General features: G+C 43.8%; 1 protein-coding gene across 1 annotated transcript in view; it reads right to left on the bottom strand.

Annotated features, from left to right (window-relative positions):
• The window catches only part of Scarb2 (scavenger receptor class B member 2), a 57647-nt gene that overhangs the window by 36600 nt on the left and 5260 nt on the right, over positions 1-15787 (bottom strand). Inside the window, exon 2 of the mRNA XM_031391021.1 lies at positions 364-521. Coding sequence (XP_031246881.1) covers positions 364-521 — 158 coding nt within the window. The remainder of the gene's footprint in view (positions 1-363; positions 522-15787) is intronic.

Here is a 15787-nt window from a genome sequence, read left to right on the forward strand (position 1 = left end):
AGAAATCCACCTGCCTCTGCCTCCCAAGTGCTGGGATTAAAGGCATGTGCCACCACTGCCCGGCTCTAGAAACTTTTAAAACTGTATGTGTGGAAGGGAATTGGAGGGAGCCCTAAAAGTCACCAAAGTCTGAAGGGGACCAGAGATGGAGAGCAGCTGTGGAAGACAGGAAGGGGCAGCCTTCCTGAGCACAGCGGGCACACAGAGCTCCATTGAGGAATCTCCCCAGACAACAGCAATGCCACAGGCAGAGCAGAGTCAAAGCAGTGAGGAGTGTGTCCGCAGGCCTCATCCTAGCACAGTTGTGTTGGCACCAGCCCAAGAATCCCACCGAGTTTCAACAGTGGAGAGGGAGGGACTTACCTGTAGGTATATGGCCCCACTTCTTCTAGTAGGGGAATTTCTCCTCGGAGAATCTCCTCAGGATTGGTGACATTGAAGAAATAAAACTGGATGTACACAGGCAGGGGGGGCTTCTCCCAGGAATCAAAGATCTTGGTGCCATTTTGTAGTATCATATTCTGAGGAGGGAAAACAAACAAACAGTTTTACAAAACGGTAAGGCCACTGCTTCTGAACATGAGATAGAAAGAAGGGCATCTCCTATCCTGTAACTGGGGTTTGCGGGCAGAAACCCAAGTTCCAGAAACCACAAGAAGCTTGTGGCGGCAGCCTGTCCCAATCCATGAACTAAAGAGAAGGGCAACTGTGAAAAGCAGAGAAGGGCATGTGTGGAGAAGAGGAACATATGAAGGAGTCCTATGGCTCTGAGCTCATCATTGGAGTCTTGACAGAGCTTGAGAAGTTTGGGGTTTAGCTTGGTTTTAACACACTCTGAAGTCTAGGCTGACCTGAATGAAGCTCCCTATATAGTTCTGGCTAGCCCTTTGAGGCAGTCCTCTATCTCAGCCTCTGAGTGATTATAGGCATTCACTGTCATGCCTGGTGAACTTTAAGTTTAAAAGAGGAAGAACTGGAGTGGCTCTGCCCATCTTTGTCTCAGATGTGACCCTGCCAGGTGCTTCGATCTCTTGGTAAATCAATTGCAGTATCAACCTGGTTCCTCCCAAATGATCCACTCTTGAGCTACAGCCACTCCATCACACATACTGGTTCTCATCTTTCAGTAGGTGAGCCTTCCAGGGGTTGAGCTAGGTAGGGCAGTGAGACACCCTCAGGGACGATCATGTCTGTCCTGTGCAGAGTCAGCAAGAATCTGACCTGAAGAAATGCAGGCACAAGGGGAGGGCAGAGTAGCCGGCCTCTCACCCTGCTTTTACTCATCTCAGGGGCCTAAATCAGGAGGCCACTCTCCATAGTAAAAGCAGGTTCCAGGTGCCTGTCATGGTCTGCCCTCCTTGCTTGCTTATTTTAATTCTTTCTTGGGCAATCACTTGCAATCTCTCGAGAACGGAGTCAGTAAGCCTAAGAATCAGACAGACAAGTTAACACTAGCTTTGGTCTTCCATTTGACATGGAACCACACCCATCCAGTAACTCCCCCATCAGGAACTGTGCGTGCATCTATAGCCAACCCCTGACATGTCTATAAAGTAGAGATGGCTGCCTCTGGCTCAAACACAAACTGAGTTTCTTGACTATTGTAGACAATCTCTTTTTCCCACAGTCCTTCCTTTACTTCCTACTTATGTCATGGGCTAATAGTCCCGTATCTCAGATTCATATATTTTTTTAAAGATTTATTTATTTATTATATGTAAGTACACTGTAGCTGTCTTCAGACACACCAGATGAGGGTGTCAGATCTCATTATGGGTGGTTGTGAGCCACCATGTGGTTGCTGGGATTTGAACTCATGACCTTCCAAAGAGCAGTCGGTGCTCTTCCCCGCTGAGCCATCTCACCAGCCCAGATTCATATTTTTTAAGTTCTAACTCCCAATACCTCAGCATGTGAGCATACTTGAAGACTGGATTTTTTAGAGAGGTGACTGAGGTTAGATGAGGTAATGAATGCGGGAACCAATATGACTGGTTTCCTTATAAGAACAAAAACATAGGAATAAAATGGTCCCAGAAACCATAGGTTATTAAATGAAAATCCAGTGTCAGGGTTGGGTTACCTCCCTATGAGCTGTTGGTTGGGGAGACCTCCGAGGCTCCCAGAACAATACAAACAACTGTCACTGCTCTTGGTTGTCTAGCAGAACTAAGTGAGAACATATGCTTTGGTCGCAGGATGGAGAAATCAAGGTGGAATTGAACTGGAGGCTTCCTCACTACTAGCTAGAGTCAACAGTGCCAGAGTGCAATGCAGACTTCAGAGGAAGAATTACTCAACAGTCTTACTCAGATGTGGCCCCCGAGTGTCACTGACTAGTCAGGCAAAATTCTTCTACTGGTGCAATAGTGGCAAGCTTGTTATGAGAATAACCAACCACTTTCTGATTAGATGTGAGGCCTGCTCCACAAGGCGGAATTCATATCTGACACTGTAAACCTGCCAAGACTCCATGCCTGGGAGGCATAGGCCCTAGTGCCAAAACTCCTGGTGTCTTTTAAGCTAGCAGACATGATCTACTTGTCCAGTTACCTTCTAAATAATTATGTCTATGCCCAGAAAATAATGTTGCTGTCAGCTTTAGTCAGAGAAGCTTCTTCTTAGAGTGGACAGAGCTACCTGCAGAGACTTATTACTGGTGAACAAGTGACCTTTGGCTGCTCAGGCACACATGGCGTTTCTGTGTCACTTCCTCTAAGGCATAAAGAACCTTATGAAAGGATGTCCAGCAATCATTTTTATCCAATACCTTGTTAAGTCAGTGAGTTGAGATGTGACTGATGGAATAGAAATTCAAAAACAAATCACATGACTCCTTGGCTCCTCCAACTTCTGAGGTCCTGCTCAAACATCTGCTTGGCAAGTCTCATCTACCCCAGGCAGGAACTCTTTGTCCACAATAGAAGTAGATATTTAAAGCGTTTGTGACTCTTTTTCTCACCCATGAGGTATTGAGAATTGAATTTAGGGCCCTGTGGAAACTAGGTAAGCATTCTACCACTGAGCTACATCTCCAGCCCTTTAAAAAGTTTTAATTATTATTGTTATTTTGAAACAGTAAGTTACACAGGCTAGCCTTGAGTCAGCCCAGACTGGCTTTCGTTTCCTAAATCCTGGGATTACAGACCTGGCTAAGATCTGTCTTTATCTTATTTCCTAACCTCAAGCCTAAACTAGCTGAGGGCAGAGGGGCAGTAAACTGAAGAAACCAGACTAGGTGTACTTGGGTACAAGCCTTTCCACACCCGTACCACAGATGGATTTGGAGCACAGCAGCTTTCTCCACTCTTCTATTTCAACTCAGCATACACTTGAATTACAAGAATATCTCTTCCTATACATCCCTGATATACGGTTTTTTGGCAGTCTATCAGAAACTATGTATCCAATGCCTAGGAACGGTACCAGGAACTTAAGCTACTTTAAACCAGTGTTGGAATTATGAGAATGGAGAACCTGTAAATAATAATTACTTCATTTTCCAGAGAAGTTCAAAGACTGTAAGGATTGCTTTTTCTGGTCCAAAACTTTCTAGAAAAAGGCAGGGCAATAATTGTTTCTTCTCCACAAATGCCCTGGGGAAATCTGTACTGGAAGAAACCTGTACTTTTCATTGGACGCCATGACATAGCACAGAGGTATCTATTACTTAAGAATGGAGTGGTCAGCACAGGAAACACCTAATAATGGAAGTTATTAGGGATCAGCAAGAAGCAGATGAAATCAGCAAACCAAACCGGGAAATTTAGCTCTTGAGCATGTAACCAACTAGGCTGGCTGTTGGCTTCTCAAAAAGGGGTATCACTTACCTTGCCTAGCACGTGGAAGGCTCTAAGTTCAATTCCTGGAGGTTGGAGGGTTGGAGGAGTTGGGAGTGGGCAACACTGATTGCCCACTGTATTGGGTCAGGAGAGTCTATGTGAAGGCATTACTGTAAGGCGAGAGGGACTGCCAATGGCAGAAGCTAATAGTGATGTTTGCAGGACTCTCCAGGGTTAGGCGAAAAGTTTCCTTCCCTGGAAGGAGTGGTCAAGGCTAGAGACAGTGTCAGGAAAAGTGGAGTGCCTAGGAGAGGCAGCATCAGCCAGTGAGCAGAGGGCCTCACCTGGAGGCCAGCTATGGCCCAGCACAGGGGCTGGGGGAGCAGTACAGAGAAGAAAGGACTTGTGGAATCTCATTTCTATGTTAAAGAAGATCATCTACAAAATTACAAACCCCCAGAGACTCCTGCAAGGGAGATCTGAACAGATGGGTAAGCAGCTGGGTTTATGTCACTTGGCTTCAGCCAGCTCTGGCAACCCAAGGTATACATAAACAAAGTGGGGAACTTTCCAGAGAGAAAGAAGGCAGAACTCCTTCCAGAAAGGATGGAAGCCAGCTTACGTGGGCATCTATAAACTTGTCTCTTTGAGGATTAGGATAAAAATAAACCTTTAGAAACTATGTCTCCTTAAACAGAGCAAATGAAACCACTCCTGGCTAACACTGAATCAGCCCTTGACAGCTTGCCTTCGTCCCCATTGGGATCAGACTCTGGCACACCCTGGTGTTCTCCCTGTGGTCAGCCTGACCCTGTGGCACTTCTCTGCCCTGACTACTTAGCAGAACTGACTCCGTCTGAACACACTGTCCTGGTCTCTTTTATAGCCTCAAAACCTCCCCCAGTTTCTATACAGTTAGCTTATGTTTGCTCTGTCTCACATAGCTGCAGGCTAGGCTAGGCTAGGCAAAGAGCCCTCTGAAAATCCCAGAAGAGCCCGTGAGCCTCGTGTGTGTGTGTGTGTGTGTGTGTGTGTGTGTGTGTGTGTGTGTAATCTATGTCTGTGTGTGTGTGTATCTGTGTGTGTGTCTAAATCTATGTCTGGGTGTCTGTGCATATGTATGTGTGTGTGTGTGTAAATGTATATCTGTGTGTCTGTATCTGTTGTATGTTTCTGTGTATGTGTATCTGTGCATATGTGTGCATGTCTGTGTTTGTATATATTCATGTGTGTTCTTTGCGTGTGACCAAGGGGGAACAAGAGAGCAGAGGGAGGCTGTGTATGCAACTGCCAACATTTCTAAAAGCAGTTGCATCTTTATCTTTATCCTTTCCTGTGTCAGCTCATGGACAGTCAGGCTGCCAGCACAGCCAGCTGCCTACTGGGTACCTGCCAGGCTCTGGGGCTGTGCTAGAGGCCTCGATGTGTCTGAGCTTTAGTGTAGGTCCTGCAAGATAAGAAGTTCCAGTCTTTCAATTTGTATCCAAGTCAGGCGCCAAAAGAGCAATGGAAAGCAACTCCAGTTTTGTAGACAAGGAAACAATAGCACAGACTTCTGCAAGTTTACAAAGCCAGTATGTTAAATCAAGTCTGGACAAGCCCTGGTCTACAGTGTAGCAAAACCCATGTTTGCTTACCTCACAGCCTGGTGCAGTGACCAGATTTAACAAATACAACCGAGTTTCATGGAAACAATTTCTTTCTTTCTTTTTTTTTTTTCCGGTGTTTTCGAGACAGGGTTTCTCTGTATAGTCCTGGCTGTCCTGGAACTCACTCTGTAGACCAGGCTGGCCTGGAACTCAGAAATCCACCTGCCTCTGCCTCCCAAGTGCTGGGATTAAAGGCTTGCGCCACCACCGCCCGGCTAACAATTTCTTAAGTATAATTATGTCCTAGATATTACACGAGCTATATAGAAAATGATTTAATCTTTTAAATATATATATTAATTTCTAAAAATTGTATTTGTATTAGTGTTTTGTCTACATGTATATCTGGTACACTACATGCATGCCAAGAAGGCTACCTTCATGTACCCAAGAAGGTCAGAAGAGGGTACTGGATTCCCTGGGACTAGAGTTACAGATGATTGGGAGCTCCTGTGTGGATGCTGGGAATCAAACTCAGATCCTCTGAGCTATTTCTCCAGCCCAGAAAATTATTTAGTCTTTACAGAGGCATCTGAAGGATTTGGGGACAAGGTGTTGTGATATTTACAACTTATATTGAAATAATTACCAAAAAAAAAAAAAAAATAGGGGTGTGTCAGAGAGCTATGGCCAGACAGTAACAACTAAGAGCTGAAAGTGAACAGTAACATCATACGCACAAATACTGAAATAATTTCTTTGGTGTTTATCTGGGATATAAATTAACTGGGTTTTATATCTAGGAACCCTACCCTAAGGGGACCATAAAAACAACATAGAAGGCACAATGCGCTGGACCATGAGCTTCCCAGTCAGTCACCTTGAGTTCTTAAGGAAAGCAGGAGACTATGGGAGTCATGGTGAGCTCCATCCACTGGCATCCAAGGACCTAAGGAGAGACGAACGGAAGCCCAGAGCCCCCATAGCTGCTCAGTCAGCCCTTCTGTGCTAATGTATCCAGAGAAAGCATAGGAAGCTTATACCACAAGATGGGCCAGAAAGTGGGTCCCCGTAGATGGAACCTTCTAGCTTTGTGCCAGATACACAAGGCATTGGGTGTGCGCTGCAAAGAGCTTGCTCTGCAAAAGTGGCGTTAACCAACTAATAAGTAAGGACCCTAAGTTCAAGCCGAGGGCATGCCTAGCACAGGAAGTCTTTCATTCTGCCACATACATGGAGCCAGTATCACAGCCACAGCTTCCCTGTGACATTCTTAACATGAAGTCACAGATGGGGGAGAACTGCTGCCCATCCCCCAGGGCTCTGCTGTGGTGGTGACAGCCCCAGAGAAACACCCAAACGCTGAGCTTAGTCTGATCAAATTAAAAACCAGCATGAGGTCCTTCATCAGTTTCACAAATAGCTTTGGGTTGTGTTTATCAATTTTAGCCAGGTAGAACGGGATAGGTTTTTCTACACACAATACTGTGACCCATCACTAAAATAAAGACTGGGGCAGATCCCTTGTTGTGTGGTGAGTTTAAAAGAAAAGCTAAACTAACTAGGCAGAAAAACTTACTTTTCTGTTCATCAGCCCAAAGGTACAAAGTAAAGTCCTTCCTGTGACAAGAGTGACTGACTGGTGACCACACACCCACAAGAATACACTGGATCCCCTGGAACTTGAGTTACAGGCAGCTGTGAGCTAGCATGTAGATACTGGGGACAGAACCCAGTTCCTGGAAGAACATCAATTACTCCTAACTACTGAGGCATCTCTTTAGCCCCTCCTGATATTTTAAAATCTAGACACATATATGTACATTTTGAAAAAAAAATGTCATTTAGTTTTAGAAGCAGTGTGTGTCTGTGTACTTACCTGCTGTGTAGTGACCAACTGACTTCACCTAATCATTCTCTTTGGATATGTACTGATTTCTGTTCTTCAAAGAACGTTCGAAAATGTCTCCCTCTGAGTTATTGGTTAATTGCTTTTTAATTGATTAAGCATTACTGTGTGTGCTTGTGCATGGTTGGGAGGGAGGGTGCATGTGTCACAGTGAGGTCATGGAGGTCAGAAGACATCTTTGCGGATTTTCTCTCCATCCACCTTTACATAGCTTCTAGGAGCCACCTCAGATAGCAGACTTTTGAGGCAAGGGCTTTTTCCACAGAGCTCTCTCATCAGCACCCCTAATTTCTTAAAATCGACTGCTAGCATTGGAACTATTTGATAAAGGTTTTCCTGAACTCATGCTGTCAGGGGCTTCCAGAAACATCACCAGTGAGCACATCCCTCAGTACAGCCCTCGGGTTCTCTAGCTTTAAGATCTTTTGACATTTTGTTTAGCAGTAGAAAATATACATCTTAGATTACAAAGAAAGTATTCTCTCTCTCTCTCTCTCTCTCTCTCTCTCTCTCTCTTCCTCTCTCTCTTTCTCTTTCTCTTTCAACAAGATATGAAGTTGGCAGAATTCACAAACGACATGACTTTGAGTCAGTGAAAAGCTGGTCAGAAGGAGTGAGCCCAGCAACCCTGTGCTGAACTTAGGGACAAAGCGCCATTGACTAGGCCGGACCAGGCATAGGTCAGACAGCTGGATTGACTTCCCTACTGAGCACTTTGAGGCAGGCTTGGGAGAGAGCAACAGCTGTAAAGTCACTGGACCAGCCGTTCCAGGGCAAGCCATTTCCAAATGATAAAAATAAACACTTGGGGAATTGCATCAGGTTGGAAAGGAATCAGAACTACTTTTAAAGAAACCATCATGGCTCAAGAGTACTAGCAACTACTCTGCAAGGTCAACAGAACGCTCCTTAATAATTGCACACAACTCAAGCATCCATATTGCCATTAACCCAGATTTAATGCAATCAACTTTGAGAACCTGGCCAAAGAATATGTGTGGCTTTCCTTGGATTCCAGTTGCTTTTGTTTTGAAAAGTTGTTCCCTTATATTAAGCAAACCAAAGACAGGCTACTGTAATTGAAATAGTTTCAATACTTCCAGCTAGTCTCTATTGCACTAAAAAATTCTGCAATGAACCGTTTCCCCTTGATTCCGGACTTTACATTGGAAACAGATAATCTGTCCTTGGGCGTTTTTTGTACTGTCATCTAATTCAGGCTGCTGTGATTGTAACTGTCACAAGTTTAGCTAATGAAGGTCGACAGCTGTTTCAAATGCTGACTCTTGGCAAGCTGCTACTCTGTCTATAAATGACGCAAGTTTGGTGGTTTGTTTGTTTGTTTGTTTGTTTGTTTCTGCTTTTAATGGTGGAATAGCTACCCTGAAGCAAGCTCCTACTGAAACACCCACTGAAGAATTTCTAAAGGGTCAAGGGTGATCAGAAACTGTAGCCAAGGTTGAGACCAGCAGGTCTAAATAAGGAAGGGTAACTACTAGAAGGAAGTCTAAGTAAAACTAGTAAGGAAGGATTTCAACACAGAACTTTGGAAAAGATGTGAACGTTCAGACCACAGCAACCTTTGTTTCTCACGGTGAGAGTAGGGAACATATATGTGTGCGGGGAGGGTGGGCAGGGAGCTAGGGAGTGGGTGAGAAAAATGATTTTAAGACGGGACTAAATAAAGTGCAGCTATGGAAACAATGAGCCTGCTCTGTGTGTAACCTGTGCAGCCTGACTCATTGTTTCAGACCTGTTTGGTTATGATTATATCTTACGTATGAGCCTTTCGATGCAATCCCCACTTGCTTATTTATCTGTCTCTGCCCCCATTCCTGGTAATTAACAGATGTACAGTGTCCCTTTGAATGGAACCTTCAGCATGGAGGGTAAGGAGAAATGTCTAAATGTGAATTTCAACCAGATAAGAAGAATAAGTTGAAGAGACCTACTATCCATCAGAGTAACTATAGTTAACAAACAACACACTTGAAGACAGCTGAGTAGATTTTTAAACTGTTCTCATCTATCCACGATGCTCCCGCTCAGCTCCTGCACATAAGAAAGTGTAAATAGCTTGATTTACCCATTCCAGGCTGTTCTCAAAAAAAAAAAAAATCATAAAGTAACCATAAATAAATATAATCTGAATTATCAATTAGAAAAATGTATTTGGGGTTGGAGAAATGGCTCAGCGGTTAGGAGCACCGACTACTCTTCCAGGTCATGAGTTCAATCCCAGCAACTACATGGTGGCTTACAACCATCTGTAATGAGATCTGATACCTTCTTCTGGTGTGTCTGAAGACAGCTACAGGGTACTTATATATAATAAATAAATAAATCTTTAAAAGAAAAAGAAAAATGCATTTTAAAAACCAGGACTTGTAGTGGCTGATGACATTACTGTAGTAAAGGCATTCCTTGTTTCTGGTAGAGATGTAGAACTCAGTGCAAACAAACGGGTGAAGGGGGTTAGTGAGAGAAGCAGGCTGTGACCAAGGCGGAAACAGCATTCACTTCTACACAGAAACAAGCCTTTGCTGACATTTGTTAAACATGTAAGTCCCCAAGCTTATCTCTCACTTTCTGCTTTTGGTAGAGAGGGTGAGGCACAGAGAGAGGTTTCTCTATGAAAGACAACAGAACAAGCTTGAGGGTGAGGGACATTTGCTAGACATTAGGAGGTGTGAGAACAGTGGGTGTTAGGATCTGAATGCTTCCGGCTCTTCAAAATGTCTCTGTTGAAAACCTCAACCCCAAGGTGACAGTATCAGGGAGTGAGGCCTTAAGTGACTGTCACAAGAACAAAGTCCTTATGAATGGGATTAATGCCTGTGATGATGAATCTTCATTATTATTATGGATTGAAATCACCTAGGGAATGCACCACTGCAGTCTGTCATCTGTAAGAGAAGCTTAAGTGAGAGAGGATGGCCCACCTGAATGTGATTGACACCATCCCAGGGGCTGAAGTTCCAGGAGGATAGAAAGGAGGAGGGAGCCTCTGAGACCTGGGTCTCTACACCCTGGCTGTGGCTGCAGTGTGACCGGTCACCACCCTCAGGCCGTGGCACACAGCTGTTGTTCTTCCTAGACCCTCCCTGCGCCCTCAATCTACCACCCCCAAATAAGCCCTTCCTTCCCAACGTTTCTTTAACACGGGATGAATCTGTCAGGACCTTGACTCTCTTAACCTTCAGAACTGTGAGAAATGTATTCTGTTGTTCAGAAGTCTGGGGGTGTAAGAAAGCAGCTCGAATGGACTAGGACAGCACGGCTGGCCCTGGGGCTGTCTACTGTGTTGGCTGCTGCTACCCAGGGCTCAGTGGGGCTCACACTGCATAACACAGACATGTGCCAGAAACCTGCAGCACTAGATAACATATCCAAATTTTACTCTATTTATTTGTTTATTTGTTTGTTTGTTTGTTGTGCATGTGTATGATGAGGCAGGGAATATGTGCTAGGATGTGCCTGTGGGGGTCAAAGGATAACTTTATAGAGTTGATTCTCGTCTCCTACCTTCCCATGGTTCTGGATGTTGAAACTGTGTCAATCAGCTTGCACAATAAACACCCTGATCCTCCCAGCAATCTCTCCAGCCCAAGTTTCTTGATTTTAAAGGGACAAACCATTCCAGGGGTAAATATGTGACAACTTATCCTGTGGCATGAGCTCCAATGTAAAGCCACACAAGAACTAAGCAAAATCTTCCAAAGACAGAATTGGAACCTATCTAGCCTTCCATCCATCCATCCAAAGGCTTTTTTATTGAACATCGTGTTCATCCCTTTGTTCCTCTTTTCTGGTTTTTTGTTTTTGTTTTTTTGGGTTTTTTTGGTCTTTTTTTTTTTTCGAGACAGGGTTTCTCTGTGTAGCCCTGGCTGTCCTGGAACTCACTCTGTAGACCAGGCTGCCCTCAAACTCAGAAATCCACCTGCCTCTGCCTCCCAAGTGCTGGGATTAAAGGCGTGCGCCACCACAGCCCGGCCTTGTTCCTCCTTTTTTTCCCTCCCTTCTCTTTCCTGTTTTTTTATGGTTCTAGGGCCTACATCTAGGGCTTCATGAGATCTAGGTAAGTGCCCTTCCACTAAACTACACTTTGGCCCCTGACCGTCTTGTTTTGTATAAGTCATTGAGTTTGTCTATAGGAGATGATACTACACTAAGTATGACAGGAACCTTACCTTTAAAAAAAGACTTGCAAGGTAGCTTAAAATACTAAATTGCATGCTACAAATGGAAAACTCTGTGGGGCTGATGCCAGAGGAGGGCATCACCCGGTTATGAAGAGACCAATGCTCTCCTTGAGTTGTCGAAAAACACAAAACACATTAAAAGACAAGAGATTCCCAGAGCCTGAACTGTCAATGGCCCTAAACCTGGGGCTTCTGTTTGGTTTGGCTCTTTTTTTTTTTTTTTTTTTTTTTTTTTTTTTTTTTGCTATTGAGACAGAGTACCATTTTGCCCAGGCTAGCCTGCAATTTACTCTACAGCCCATGCTGGCTTCAGCTCTGCCTTAATCTTCCAAGTCCTGGGATTGCAAGCCTATCATCACCTCACCATGGCAAAACTCTGTTCTGACACTGAACTCATGGGCACACAAGCAAGACACAGTAAATAAACAGCACACCAAACAAACGATGACTGCTTTGAAAATATTAGTAATATAGTTTCCAAATGGGTCTTACAGAAAAATAACCATGGATATAGATTATAATTGTTATAACTATACATTGTACATGTTATAATAAGAAAAGATACATGCGTTGTATGTATTATTATAACATGTTTAATGTAATTAATGTAAATAATAATATATATATTATATTTTTTTAAACATTCCTAGAAAGTCAGCATTATTAATTTAATTAAAACTGGATGAAGACCCTCTCAGGCACTCCACAAAATCAAAAGTAATTTTAGTAACAATAGTCATACATCATTTCCTTCTTTCCCTCTCTGGCTTTGTGACTACAAAGTAAAGTTTACCTGACCCATGAAGATGTCCTTGCTCTGCTGAAGTACGATGTGTTGGTGTATTCTCTTAAATTGTTAAAATTTTATTTTATTTTGTGTGTGTGAATATATACACACACAATATACATTATTTACATAGATTAACATATTAATCACATCATAACTTATATAGTATGTAGTGTACAGTGTATATAGTATATGATGTAATTAATATGTTAATTATATGTGTATATAGCTACTCACACACTATGTGTGTGTGTGTGTATACATGAGTATGGGCTAATACATGCCTTTGGTGACAGTCTCTGCCTTCTAGATTGAGACAGGATCTCCTTGTTGTTTGTTTCCAGGCTGCTTTAGCCAAGCTATCTGATGTCTCTGTGGATTCTCCTGTGCCCACCACTCATCTTGCTGTAGGAATGCTAGGATTACAGATCCCATCAGGCATTTCACTACCATGCCTAGCTGCTACCTCAGTTCTGGGGATCTGACCTGGGGTTGTCATACTTATCTCCAGCTTTGGTTTTAATTCTCCTACTGTAAACATCAGGATGTACAGCCCAGAGAAACAAAAATACACAAGTTCTCTGGTGTCCTTAATAGCTTTAAGAGTATAATGAGGCCTGAAGAAGTTTGATTACTGTTTTGTAAGGACAGGGAATTCTCTGCCCGGCCCCGACCCCTGTCTTGCTTACTGTCATATGTGTAGCTCTCTGCCCACACTCTGCCTGGCAAGCAGTATACATTCTTGTAACACTCACTAAACAATGAAGGACAAAGTATATCCTGAACACACTTTTAGAAAGAGAAAGCAAACTGCTGGGTGTGGCCAGCACTTGAGGAAGGAGGCAGAAGATCAGGTAGGGTTTGAGGTCATCTTCCTCCCCTAAACAGAGAGTGCAAGGCCAGCCGGTCTACATGAGATTCTGTCTCAAAAAAAATAAAATAAAATAAAAGAGTACGTGAAGAGTTAGAACCCAGGGCAGAGTTTATTTATTTTTCTTTGGTTGCTTCTGACTGGTTACTAGCTTTGATTAAAAACAGCCCCTCTGGCTGGGCACTTGGGAGGCAGAGGCAGGTGGATGTCTGAGTTCGAGGCTAGCCTGATTTATAGAGCCAGTTCCAGAACAGCCAGGGCTACACAGAGTAGCCCTGTCTTGAAAAACTTAAAAAACAAAAACAAAACAAAACAAAAACAACAACAAAAACAACGCAGCCCCTCACTTAGTCCTGTGAGTGTGTGGTAGATTTGATGATATGGCTCACACCTGTCTCCTCCCTTGGCCAGCTGCACATCTTTTCATTAATGAGCTTATTCCCACCGGCTGACTCTTGTCTTCGAAGCAAGCAGATGTCTGGCAGACCAGATGGCCCTTTGGCTGTGGCCTAACAGACAGAAATGTTGCACTTTACTGAACAGCAAATCAAGTGGCTGCTAAGAACTTTCCTATGCCTCTATTTCTGTCTTTCCCTGTAAATGTGCTGGATAATGGCGACATTAGTAATAATGTCCTCAGCTAGATTTCCCATCCCAAGGAATGAAGATGGGCTAAAACCATCACCATCCACAGCTCTTTAACCTGGTACTACCGTTTCTAATGAGTCTGGCATCTCTACACCTCCATGAGAGATGTTGTATCACCCTAGAGCAATAGTTCTCAAAGTGTGGGTCTCAACCCCTTTGGGAGTTATGTATCAGATATCCTACATATCAGATATTTACATTATGATTCATAACAGTAGCAAAATTATAGTTATGAAGTAGCAACAAAAATAATTGTATGGTCTGGGATCACCACAACACGAAGAACTGTACTAAGGGGTTGCAGCATTAGGAAGGTGGAGAAGCACTGCCCCAGAATCTGGGGACAACGCTGACAACTGTTGGTCTATTCCACTGTCATAACAGGTAGTTGTGAGGACCAACAAGGTTGAAGGAAGCATGTAGGAGTATCCTGTGACAAGATCCTGCTTGAATAGACTGAAGAGAAGGTGGTTTAGGAGTCAAGAATCCTTTAAGGAAGTTATCCACATGTCTGTTTATAACTCTCTGAGTCCTACCTGGGTGGAGAGCCAACTACACATCACTGTTATTAACTTGCAAAGGAGAAACCAAGAAGCGAGCATTTCCTGAGAAGGACAGCAGCTGAAGTCACATGGTGGTGGGGAAGCCCCAGGTCAGTAAACAGCCAGGGCTGGATGTTTAAGCAAAGGAAGATGGGTTCCTGCTGACTATCTAGTTTGTATCATACTCTCAGGAGGCCAGACAGGGCCATTTCTAACTCAAGAGCTTCCCCTTCCAGCTTTATAGAAAGAAAGGAAAAAAAAAAAAGTCCTCTTGCATGAAGGGGGTCTGTGCTCTTTAAAGACTGGGCTCCCTCCCATGTTAAGACATGACAGACAGTAGAATTATGGGAAGACCACGTGGCACGGGGTCAGGTGAGAGGTGGCCACGGTATTCATTATCCACACCAGCAGTCTTTTGGATGGAGAGGCTGCTCGCCCTTATACCAGCAAGGACACACACACACAATCAGGCAGAGCAAGGCAATCCTGGGAACCGAGATGCCATCATCTGTAAGGTGGGAAAACAGGTTCAGTGTCAGGTGACCAAGCTCGAAAGCCTACCCGCTCCCCTGACCTTTCCATTAGCCACTTAGCATCCTGAGCCTGTTTCCTGAAAGTAGAATAACAGATGATCTCTAATGTTTTGAGGATTTGTTTTGTTTTTTAACAAAAACCTTAGATGAAGAGTCTAAGTCTTCTCGGCTTTTAGAGGAGGCTCTGTCTTGTTTACTGTGATATTTGTAGCTTTAAGCACTAAGTCATGATCTCTCTCCTCCTTCCTGATCTGAAGGATTAAATCTAGGACATTTACCACACCAGTCAAGCAGTCTACTCCTGAGTCATATCGGCATAGCCCCAGCTCCCTGGTATGAAGACACAGCAAGCACTAATTCTTAACTTTGAATCGAAGTAACTAGGGAAATGAGGTCAAGTGGCAAAAAAAGTCCTTGGAGATTACATAGTTGCTGGAGGTGCGGCTCAGCCATTGCTTCTTCAGCATGTACAAGGACCCCAGGGTTTGCTTCCCAGAAAAGAAGATTAAATTAGTATGTACCTACAATGTAGCAGGCACTGTGTGTGTTAGGTATCAAAGTGATGGGCTGGGCTATGGAATAAATACATCAAACCTCATCCTTCCAGGCTCTCTGAGAAGAAAAAAAAAAAAAAGTGGTTTGCATGTGTGTTTATTTTTTGAGACAAACTCTCACTCAGCTCCAGCCAGGCTGGAAGAAGTCTCTGTGTGGATGCGGATGATCCCACACTCTGGTCTTCCTGCCCCTCCTCTCAGATTCTGCTTACATTGTACAAACATTATACCTGCCTCACAATGGGAAGCATTCTGCCAGGTCTAACTATGCAAATCTATCTTCAGAAAGCCTCAAATGCTTGCCGAAGGTGTTGTTGATGCCTTAGTACCTCCAAGAATGGTGTGTGTGTGTGTGTGTGTGTGTGTGTGT

This window comes from Mastomys coucha, unplaced genomic scaffold (assembly GCF_008632895.1).
Source record: "Mastomys coucha isolate ucsf_1 unplaced genomic scaffold, UCSF_Mcou_1 pScaffold22, whole genome shotgun sequence".
In the NCBI taxonomy this organism is placed as follows: domain Eukaryota; kingdom Metazoa; phylum Chordata; class Mammalia; order Rodentia; family Muridae; genus Mastomys; species Mastomys coucha.